The 12,556-nt window shown below is 45.3% G+C and overlaps 1 protein-coding gene across 2 annotated transcripts in view; it reads right to left on the reverse strand.

Moving 5' to 3' along the window:
- LOC138642675 (cadherin-7) overlaps positions 1 to 12,556 on the reverse strand; it is a 596,493-nt gene that overhangs the window by 236,110 nt on the left and 347,827 nt on the right. For both annotated transcript variants that reach the window (XM_069730993.1, XM_069730992.1), the window contains exon 5: positions 2,471 to 2,638. In XM_069730993.1, coding sequence (XP_069587094.1) covers positions 2,471 to 2,638 — 168 coding nt within the window. The remainder of the gene's footprint in view (positions 1 to 2,470; positions 2,639 to 12,556) is intronic.

Genomic DNA, 12,556 nt, shown 5'->3' on the forward strand with positions numbered 1-12,556 from the left:
ACATACAACACTGATCAGTTTTTTCTTGATCTTAGAAAACCCTGTTAATTTTTGGCCATCAGAGATCATGCAGTGCTAGAATGATGCTCCTACCTGATGATAATGCCAGAAAACCACCGGTCGATGCAGTACTGAGCATAGCGGTGTAACTCTGGTGTGGGAGACAAGTATTGCTGGCATCATTAATAAGGGATTGTTTAGTAATAGGAAAAAGTCATGCAAAAGTGGTTTTATTTTGGAACTGTTTCTCATTGCCACATTTAATTATATTTATGTATATAAAGCTGAGTGTATTTATGTGTATGTATGTATCAAGCCACGCCCACTCCACAGAGCCCTGCCCACTCCACATAGCCACAGGCAAAGAGCTCCTGGTACAGGGACACCCGACAACAGTTGTGACTAGTGTTAAGCGATACCGTCCGATACTTGAAAGTATCGGTATCGGATAGTATCGGCCGATACCCGAAAAGTATCGGATATCGCCGATACCGATATCCGATACCAATACAAGTCAATGGGACACCAAGTATCGGAAGGTATCCTGATGGTTCCCAGGGTCTGAAGGAGAGGAAACTCTCCTTCAGGCCCTGGGATCCATATTAATGTGTAAAATAAAGAATTAAAATAAAAAATATTGATATAATTACCTCTCCGGCGGCCCCTGGACATCACCGCGGGTAACCGGCAGGCTTCTTTGTTTAAAAAGAGCGCATTTAGGACCTGAGAATGACGTCGTGGCTTCTGATTGGTCGCGTGCCGCTCATGTGACCGCCACGCGACCAATCAGAAGCCGCGACGTCATTTCCAGGTCCTAAATTCCTAGAATGAGGAGTTTAGTGCCTGAGAATGACGCCGCGACTTCTGATTGGTCGCGTGGCGGTCACATGAGCGGCACGCGACCAATCAGAAGCCGCGACGTCATTCTCAGGTCCTAAACGCGCTCATTTTAAACAAAGAAGCCTGCCGGTTACCAGCGGTGATGTCCAGGGGCCGCCGGAGAGGTGAATATATCAATATTTTGTATTTTAATTCTTTATTTTACACATCACTATGGATCCCATACCGATTCCCGATACCACAAAAGTATCGGAACTCGGTATCGGAATTCCGATACCGCAAGTATCGGCCTATACCCGATACTTGCGGTATCGGAATGCTCAACACTAGTTGTGACACACAGCTTGGCCTCACATACATTGCACACACAGCTCTGCTGCATGTACCCTCTGTTCCCATGTATACGGAGTTACTATACTTCCCCCAGTGATGTGATATAAGACCCTGCTCTGTGACACGAGCTGACACTTCTACACCAACACCAGCACAGCCCTGCATCTGACTCCTCCTCTGGAGCACGTGACTGGTCACATGGTCGTGACATCATCACAGGTCCTTTAGCTGCCCAGGATCTTGCATCTACCAAAAGTTCAGGCAGGGAAGAGAGGAAAAAAGCTGTAGTAGCACCAGGTGGCATCGGGCAGTGCCATCCTCTCCAGCAGCAGTGACACAGCCCCTCTCTGAAGTTTCTCTCTGTCTGCGCCAATGTGCTGATTGGGACATAAAGCAGAGAAACTCTCCGGACCTGGGTTGGAACTGTGCACCAACTGCTGGCCTGGCAGGAAGGAGGAAAGAAGAAACCCACCACACACTGGCAGAGCACCGGCTGTCAGTCTGCGCTGGAGAAGAGCAGCAACATGAACACCAACATCATGTACACCAGCAGGAAGAGGCACAAACACATGTAGAAGGTGTAAGTCACACCTATGCCCCGCTATGGGTCCCTGCAGGCTTAATAGGGGTTAACGGAAATGACATGAGAGCAGTGGAGGGCCACTGCTGCCATGGAGGGGATGGACCAGTGCTGGCATGGAGGGGATGAGGCAGTACTGCATGGAGGGGATGGGGCAGTGCTGGCAAAGAGGGGATGAGGCAGTGCTGGAATGGAGGGGATGGGGCAGTGCTGGCAAAGATGGGATGGGGCAGTGCTGGCATGGAGGGGACAGGGCAGTGCTGGCATGGAGGGGATGGGGCAGTGCTGGCATGGAGGGAATGGGGCAGAGCTGGCATGGAGGGGATGGGGCAACGCTGTCTTCACGGTGACACTGCTTGCCACTTTGTATATATAAACTGTGCTGCAGAAAAATGCTGTGTAGAAAGGAAGAGCGTGAGGTGCAGGAGTATGCTGGGAAAAAGAAGGAGCATGAGGTACAGGAGGAATAAGGCCCCTTAACTGCCGCTGTTATTTGTTATAACTAACCAGAGCTAGTTACTATGCACAGGCAATGCCAGGCTCTTCAGCTAGTAAAAAATAAAGGACACTGATAATATAGGCATACGTTGCTACCTTTTTTTCTTTTTTAAAAAATATTGTACTATATCTTATTAACCAGAAAGTATTTTACTATAAACGAGATACACCTCTAGATTTCAGTTACATAAATAGCCATCTTTTTAAAGGAGAACTTACTTCGAGGAAACCTTGGAGGATTGTCATTAACATCTGTAAGTGTGACTGTGACAGAGGTAGTGCCCGACAGTCCTCCCATTAGTCCAACCATATCTTTTGCTTGTATTACCAGAAGATATTGGTCTTTGGCTTCTCTGTCCATATTAGGTAAGGCTGTTCGAATAATGCCTATTTGCAAAAATGACCAAAATTAAACAATATAAATATTGAATAAGAACAACACATATGATATGCACTAAATAAATCCTATTTTTAGATCTAAAGTGATGGAATTTTTACAATGTGACTGTCAGAAAAAAAAAACATGCATTTACACTTACACAATATAATTTATAAAATGTAACAAATACAAGAATAAAGAACATGTCAATTACATTGTAAGCACATTGTACATAACAGCCATTATTCAGCGGCTACCCATTGTAAAAGAAAGTTTTAAAAACCCCTGTAGGTCTATTTATGAAATAAAGTATATAGTACTTGAAAAACATTAACTCAAAATAAGTCATGTATTTTTCAATTATGGAGATCAAACTGTGAACTTAAAGTTATGCCACAAGTCTTCCAGAGTTTTGTAATTCTGTTGTAAACATTTCTAAATAGATTTTACACTATTTTAATATGTTCATTATTTTTTTACTAGCTGTAGTGTAACTGCACTATGCAGTTTTGTTCTATGTACTCATAGGCATTGCAGTGTTGCAGCGAAGCTTCTTTACAAGGAAATATAGTTTTCCCTCAATACAATATGTTTACGTAAGAATACTTTCTAATACTCGCTGCAATTCTGCATACCACATTTTTTTTCTAAAACGTTTCATATGAATTTATGCAGCTTTACAGTGGATAGGATCTCTTTAAGTGGACTAGATAATACATGTATGTAGTTTTATGCTCTGCACTGGTGTGTGACAAGCACAGTGCATGAAACAGCTGCCAGATGAGTGTATGACTTGGCTAGTAATCAGGGGCTGGCTGGCAAATTTTGGCCTGGGGGGCAAGCACACAGTAGTGGCCCATTACCGGCTGCAGCCCATCCTTACTGTGTTTACTTATGGCTTATTCATAAAGAGAGTAGAGGTAACAAGGTTATAAAAAGATAAAGCTGGAATAATGATGGGATACTTGTGGTGAAATGCCAACTAAATTCTCATCCACTTCTATCAGTCAGCTACTCTGAGAGATGTCTGAGACTCTAGTCGGCACCAGGGCCGGCGTTAGGGGCATGCAGACCAGTTGGCTGCCTAGGGCCCCCGCTTCTCCAGGGGTCCGATAAGAAGAGCTCAGTGTCTTCCACTTATCGGCTGATACAGTTGAAAGCAGTGATGGATGAGAGTGCGTCAGGTGACACTACCTCTCCCATTACTCCCCCTCTGCCTCTGACTCAGTGTGCCAGCAGTAGAGCTGATGAGACGCTAAGACGCCCTGTATTGTGTGTGCATTATAGTGTGTGTGTGTCTGCTGCATTATACTGTATGTCTGCTGCATTATACTGTGTGTGCATTATTGTGTGTGTATGAGTGTCTGCTGCATTATACTGTGTGTGTCTGCTGCACTATACTGTGTGTGGGGGGACTGCACTATACTGCCTGTGTCTGCTGCATTATACTGTGTTTGCTGCATTATACTGTGTGTGCATTATAGTGTGTGAGTATGTGTGTGTCTGCTGCATTATACTGTGTGTGGGATGACTGCACTATAATGTGTGTATCTGCTGCATTATACTGTGTAGGAGGACTGCACTATACTGTGTGTGTCTGCTGCATTATACTGTGTGTGTCTGCTGCTTTATACAATGTGTTTGCAGCATTACACTGTGTGTGTACATTATAGTGTGTGCATGATACTGCATTATACTGTGTGTCTGCTGCACTACTGTACTGTGTGGAGGGACTGCACTATGCTGTGTGTGTGTCTGCTGCATTATACTGCATGTGTGCATTATAGTGTGTGTATGAGTGTCTGCTGCACTATACTGTGTGGGTGGACTGCAATATACGGTGTGTGTCTGCTGCATTATACTGTGTGTACATTATAGTGTGAGAGTGTGTGTCTGCTGCATTATACTGTGTGTGGGAGGACTGCACTATAATGTGTGTGTCTGCTGCACTATACTGTTTGGGGGGACTGCACTATACTGTGTGGCTGCTGCACTATACTGTGTGGGAGGACTGTACTATGTGTGTGTGTGTTTGCTGCATTATACTGTGTGTGTCTGCTGCATTATACTGTGTGTGTTTGCTGCATTATACTGTGTGTGCATTATATTGTGTGTGCATCATTTTACTGTCTGCTGCATTATACTGTGTGTGTGCCTGCTGCACTATACTGTGTGGGGGGACTGCACTATACTGTGTATGTGGGGGGCTGCATTATACTCTGACTGGGGGCTGCACTATACTGTTTGTGTGGGGGGCTACATTATACTGTGTATGGGGGGACTGTATTATACTGTGTTGGGGGCTGCATTATACTGTGAGGGGGCTGCATTATACTGTGAGGGGGCTGCATTATACTGTATCAAGAACCATGGAGAGTGCATTCTACTATATCTACTATATGGGACCTGCATCATACTGTATCGAGGACTATCTGTACCCATCATTCTTCCTCAGCCAAAGTAAGGGTATTTTCCCAAGATCAGTAAAAACTGCGGGTTGGACGCTGTGTAGTTGTTCAGCGTCTAATCCGCAACGTCCTGATGTTACAGCACAGTGGAAATCCCATGCCCACTATGCGTGCACAGATACCCGTGGATCACCCACCGAGACCGACATGTAGTGCGTCTCTCGAGACTGCAGCATGTCTATTTATCTTGAGGAGACGCGAGGCTCTGCAAGATACATATCACCAATTCAATGTATTGGCCGTTGTGATTCCGCACGGTTCAATGAACACATGCGGATTCCCCTGCATTCAATAGTGAGGAGCGCGTTGGACGGAGCGGACATGTGCTGTGTCCAAAGTGCAGCCAGCTACTGAACGTGTGCACATACCCTAAGGAGGCTGGGAAACAATTGTCGAATGACTTCAATATTGTCGATCACACTCGTTTAGCGGCCTGAACTGAGCGCAAATAAATACATCTGGAATGTTTCTATCTGATGGTGCAATATGTTAGCATTTGGGGACCCACTTTAAACTTTTGCCCAGGGCCCTGCTTTGTCTAAAACTGGTCCAAGTTTACACGTGACTATAACTATGCAAACTCATACTTGCAATCACTACGCTGGGAACACAGGGGAATCGTGACAGTGTGTGCACAGCGCTCTATCACGATTCAGTAAGCTGCCGTAACACACAGACTGACAGCAGAAATTTGTCTTGAGTCCAGAAATCAGTGTTGGAAAAAAAAGTGTGAGGCTTGGCAATTTCTTATTGTCCTTATAGAATTAATTCAAATATACTCACCTCCATTGTGAAACAGACAACAGTCCAGCTAAAGAAGCCGCCATTAACTTGGTTTCTCCAAACCTGTGTAGAGTTTAGTTTAGTGTCAGTGTGGTAATATACTCACTGATTGCAGAGTGTCAGTGTGTTAGTATACTACTGATTGCAGCGTGTCAGTGTGGTAATATACTCACTGATGGCAGGGTGTCAGTGTGGTAATATACTCACTGATAGCAGCGTGTCAGTGTGGTAATATACTCACTGATAGCAGCGTGTCAGTGTGGTAATATACTCACTGATAGCAGCGTGTCAGTGTGGTAATATACTCACTGATAGCAGCGTGTCAGTGTGTTAGTATACTCAGTGACTGCAGCGTGTCAGTGTGTTAGTATACTCAGTGATTGCAGCGTGTCAGTGTGTTAGTATACTCAGTGACTGCAGCGTGTCAGTGTGTTAGTATACTCAGTGACTGCAGCGTGTCAGTGTGTTAGTATACTCACTGATTGCAGCGTGTCAGTGTGGTAATATACTCAGTGACTGCAGCGTGTCAGTGTGTTAGTATACTCACTGATTGCAGCGTGTCAGTGTGGTAATATACTCAGTGACTGCAGCGTGTCAGTGTGGTAATATACTCAGTGACTGCAGCGTGTCAGTGTGTTAGTATACTCACTGATTGCAGCGTGTCAGTGTGGTAATATACTCACTAATCGCAGTCTTCTCCTGTGTCTAGAGTTGCTCCACTCCTGTTCTACGTCACCTGACGGCTGTTCAGACTCTCCAGGTCACGCTGGGCTCTATGTGACACATAGGTGGCTTTTACAATATAAGTCTATGGAGCGTGAGAATGAGGCTCACAATGAGGATCCATAGACTTACATTGTAAAGAGACGTCCAGGTCACATAAAGCATAGCGGGAGCCGGGGTCTGAAGAGTGAAGACGTCACTCAGAGGAGAAGCCGAACGGTGCTGGATACCGGAGAACACGGCGCTAGGTGAGTACATTAACACACTGACACTGCTCTAACATGTACATGGGAACTAGGGGAAAAAACGTTAATAGGAGGATTACAGGCAACAGATGGTATGTGCTGGATAATATGTTACTTGTATATTGTACTATGAGTACAGACATGATATACTATACTATTCGCACTTTATCCAGCATATAACATCAGATGTTTATGCACACAGTATATTACATAAAGTATACTGTACAGGACAATATATGACTGCTATGTGACATACAGACATCAGACATTACATTAGTCACGTATTATCCTGTACATACCATCATATGTCTCTGCACATAGTATGGGCGAATAATTTTTCAGAGGGACCACATGACACACCACGACTGTCATGGAATCCAAACCAAAAGACTGAAGTGAATTCTGCTCAATATTATTATTAACATATTAATTACAATTCATATTAAAATATAATAATTATATCATACTAGATGGTGGCCCGATTCTAACGCATCGGGTATTCTAGAATATGCATGTCCACGTAGTATATTGCCCAGCCACGTAGTATATTGACCAGCGACGTAGTATACTGCCCAGCCACGTAGTATATTGCCCAGCCACGTAGTATATTGCCCAGCGACGTAGTATATTGCCCAGCCACGTAGTATATTGCCCAGCCACGTAGTATATTGCCCAGCCACGTAGTATATTGACCAGCGACGTAGTATATTGCCCAGCCACGTAGTATATTGCCCAGCCACGTAGTATATTGCCCAGCGACGTAGTATATTGTCCAGCCACGTAGTATATTGCCCAGCCACGTAGTATATTGCCCAGCCACGTAGTATATTGCCCAGCCACGTAGTATATTGCCCAGTCACGTAGTATATTGCCCAACCACGTAGTATATTGCCCTGCGACGTAGTACATTGCCCAGCCACGTAGTATATTGCCCAGCCACATAGTATATTGCCCTGCGACGTAGTATATTGCCCAGCCACGTAGTATATTGCCCAGCCACGTAGTATATTGACCAGCGACGTAGTATATTGCCCAGCCACGTAGTATATTGCCCAGCCACGTAGTATATTGCCCAGCGACGTAGTATATTGCCCAGCCACGTAGTATATTGCCCAGCCACGTAGTATATTGCCCAGCCACGTAGTATATTGCCCAGCCACGTAGTATATTGACCAGCGACGTAGTATATTGCCCAGCCACGTAGTATATTGCCCAGCCACGTAGTATATTGCCCAGCGACGTAGTATATTGTCCAGCCACGTAGTATATTGCCCAGCCACGTAGTATATTGCCCAGCCACGTAGTATATTGCCCAGCCACGTAGTATATTGCCCAGCCACGTAGTATATTGCCCAGTCACGTAGTATATTGCCCAACCACGTAGTATATTGCCCTGCGACGTAGTACATTGCCCAGCCACGTAGTATATTGCCCAGCCACATAGTATATTGCCCTGCGACGTAGTATATTGCCCAGCCACGTAGTATATTGCCCAGCCACGTAGTATATTGACCAGCGACGTAGTATATTGCCCAGCCACGTAGTATATTGCCCAGCCACGTAGTATATTGCCCAGCGACGTAGTATATTGTCCAGCCACGTAGTATATTGCCCAGCCACGTAGTATATTGCCCAGCCACGTAGTATATTGACCAGCCACGTAGTATATTGCCCAGCCACGTAGTATATTGCCCAGCGACGTAGTATATTGTCCAGCCACGTAGTATATTGCCCAGCCACGTAGTATATTGCCCAGCCACGTAGTATATTGACCAGCGACGTAGTATATTGCCCAGCCACGTAGTATATTGCCCAGCCACGTAGTATATTGCCCAGCCACGTAGTATATTGACCAGCGACGTAGTATATTGACCAGCCACGTAGTATATTGCCCAGCCACGTAGTATATTGCCCAGTCACGTAGTATATTGCCCAACCACGTAGTATATTGCCCTGCGACGTAGTACATTGCCCAGTCACGTAGTATATTGCCCAGTCACGTAGTATATTGCCCAACCACGTAGTATATTGCCCAGTCACGTAGTATATTGCCCAGCCACATAGTATATTGCCCAGTCACGTAGTATATTGCCCAGTCACGTAGTATATTGCCCAGCCACGTAGTATATTGCCCTGCGACGTAGTATATTGCCCAGCCACATAGTATATTGCCCAGTCACATATTGCCCAGCCACATAGTATATAGCACAGCCCACGTAGTACGGTATATTGCCCAGCCACATAGTATATAGCAGAGCCACGTAGTATATTGCCCAACCACATAGTATATAGCAGAGCCACGTAGTATATTGCCCAGTCACGTAGTATATTGGCCAGCACAGAGCCACATATAGAGACTTAAAAAAACAAACAAAATAAACATATACTCACCTATAGCCCGTTGAAGTCCTGCTATACTCACCCTCCGCCGCCTTTCTCGGTCCTCGCCACGCTCCCAGGACCACTCCATTGCAAGCGGCAGCTTGCGGTGCCGTCCCAGGGCTGGTGTGAGCAGGACCTATGATGAAGTCGCGGTCACATGACCAACCGTGACGTCACGGCAGGTCCTTGTCGCACACCAGCCCTGGGGCGGGAGCGGAAGCTGCCGCTTGCAATGGAGCGGTGCTGGGAGCGTGGCGAGGACCGAGAAAGGCGGCAGAGGGGGAGTATAGCAGGTTTTTTTTTATTATTATTTTTAACATGACCTATTTTTACTATTGATGCCGCATAGGCAGCATCAATAGTAAATAGTTGGGGACACACAGGGTTAATAGCAGCGGTAACGACGCGCGTTCGTGACAGAAGGACAGACAGACAGACGGAAGTACCCCTTAGACAATTATGTATATAGATAGATACTACAGTATGTGCACATGCCTACAGTGTTATATGCACTGACTATACCTGGACCTCACATTATAATGGATGGAATTATATATGATATATGGTGTCCTGGAGCCAGGCTCAGGAGCAGTCAGGATGACTGTATACTTGTGTCTGACCCTGACTGGGAGTTATTGCTGCAGCTTGAACGGGTGACGCTGGAGCCGAAAACTCCACTGATAGTGACCTGGGCTGCATGAAAGTTCAAATGGGTGCAATAAATCTTCACACTCACTGTGCCTCAGAGGGACTGCAGACACAAGACGCAGGATTCGGCCGGGTCCTTGATCTCCGAGTCCTGACCCCTGCAAATCTCTTCTGACTCAGACTGCTCTCCAGTCCTCCACGAGGAAGCATCCCGGCCAGCGCGCTGCTGAGGTGAGAGATCAGAAGACACGGCCGCACAGTGTGCAGTGTGGGCGTGTCTACAATTCAGGGACGGACGGCCACCACTTACAGGATTAAAGTAGCATAGTGCACTGCCAAACGCCATCTCCTAGGCAGCAGGAAGCTGGGTGGCCCGCATCTGCTGCTGAGGAGACAGGCCCGGGGGGCACTTGCCCTTTTGCCACCCGGCCCAGCCCGCCTCTGCTAGTAATCCAGGTAATGTTTCAAGACTCATTAAAGGAGTTGTCAACTGTCAACTGTCAATCGGAGCTGCCATCACAAGGACACATACCTTAGCTAAGAAGGTGTGTTGATATGAGATGGAATAAATCTTTTCACTGCCTGAGCATGAGGGGAAGGGGTTAGTTTCTCCAGCTTCAGTGATTATCAGCAGAGCTCAAGCAGTGAAAATATTTATTCCATGTCCATATCTCAACTGTCAAAGGGGCCGCACATACCTCTCGGAGCTGAGGAGCAGCACTGACATGAGACGGAATAAATCTTTTTACTAACCAACAAATAAAGTAGCACTCTGTAGCGCAATAGCATACACAGATGAAATATTTGACATTTGAATTGCATTACTGTTCTAGAAAATTTGAAAAATTGAGAATACTTATCTCATAAATTGGCCAATTAACATAAAAAGTAGGCTTCAGCCTAGGAGAGGATTCACATTAGGCAGGTTCCCAGCAATGAAAATCACCTTATCGTGGCTGCCGTGTATACATGAATTGGCCAATTTATGCACTAAGTATTCTCAATGTTTCTATTTTTCTAGAGCAGTAATGCAATTTAAATTTCATAAATTTCATCTCTGCATGCTATAGGACTATTTTATTTGTTGCTTATACAGTGGGCCAAAAAAGTATTTAGTCAGTCAGCAATAGTGCAAGTTCCACCACTTAAAAAGATGAGAGGCGTCTGTAATTTACATCATAGGTAGACCTCAACTATGGGAGACAAACTGAGAAAAAAAAATCCAGAAAATCACATTGTCTGTTTTTTTAACATTTTATTTGCATATTATGGTGGAAAATAAGTATTTGGTCAGAAGCAAAATTTCATCTCAATACTTTGTAATATATCCTTTGTTGGCAATGACAGAGGTCAAACGTTTTCTGTCAGTCTTCACAAGGTTGCCACACACTGTTGTTGGTATGTTGGCCCATTCCTCCATGCAGATCTCCTCTAGAGCAGTGATGTTTTTGGCTTTTCGCTTGGCAACACGGACTTTCAACTCCCTCCAAAGGTTTTCTATAGGGTTGAGATCTGGAGACTGGCTAGGCCACTCCAGGACCTTGAAATGCTTCTTACGAAGCCACTCCTTCGTTGCCCTGGCGGTGTGCTTTGGATCATTGTCATGTTGAAAGACCCAGCCACGTTTCATCTTCAATGCCCTTGCTGATGGAAGGAGGTTTGCACTCAAAATCTCACGATACATGGCCCCATTCATTCTTTCATGTACCCGGATCAGTCGTCCTGGCCCCTTTGCAGCGAAACAGCCCCAAAGCATGATGTTTCCATCACCATGCTTTACAGTAGGTATGGTGTTTGATGGATGCAACTCAGTATTCTTTTTCCTCCAAACACGACAAGTTGTGTTTCGACCAAACAGTTCCAGTTTGGTTTCATCAGACCATAGGACATTCTCCCAAAACTTCTCTGGATCATCCAAATGCTCTCTAGCAAACTTCAGACGAGCCCGGACATGTACTGGCTTAAGCAGTGGGACACGTCTGGCACTGCAGGATCTGAGTCCATGGTGGCATAGTGTGTTACTTATGGTAGGCCTTGTTACATTGGTCCCAGCTCTCTGCAATTCATTCACTAGGTCCCCCCGCGTGGTTCTGGGATTTTTGCTCACCGTTCTTGTGATCATTCTGACCCCACGGGGTGGGATTTTGCGTGGAGCCCCAGATCGAGGGAGATTATCAGTGGTCTTGTATGTCTTCCATTTTCTAATTATTGCTCCCACTGTTGATTTCTTCACTCCAAGCTGGTTGGCTATTGCAGATTCAGTCTTCCCAGCCTGGTGCAGGGCTACAATTTTGTTTCTGGTGTCCTTTGACAGCTCTTTGGTCTTCACCATAGTGGAGTTTGGAGTCAGACTGTTTGAGGGTGTGCACAGGTGTCTTTTTATACTGATAACAAGTTTAAACAGGTCCCATTACTACAGGTAATGAGTGGAGGAAAGAGGAGACTCTTAAAGACGAAGTTACAGGTCTGTGAGAGCCTGAAATCTTGATTGTTTGTTTCTGACCAAATACTTATTTTCCACCATAATATGCAAATAAATTGTTAAAAAAACAGACAATGTGATTTTCTGGATTTTTTTTTCTCAGTTTGTCTCCCATAGTTGAGGTCTACCTATGATGTAAATTACAGACGCCTCTCATCTTTTTAAGTGGTGGAACTTGCACTATTGCTGACTGAC

Source organism: Ranitomeya imitator, chromosome 6 (genome assembly GCF_032444005.1).
Source record: "Ranitomeya imitator isolate aRanImi1 chromosome 6, aRanImi1.pri, whole genome shotgun sequence".
NCBI lineage: Eukaryota > Metazoa > Chordata > Amphibia > Anura > Dendrobatidae > Ranitomeya > Ranitomeya imitator.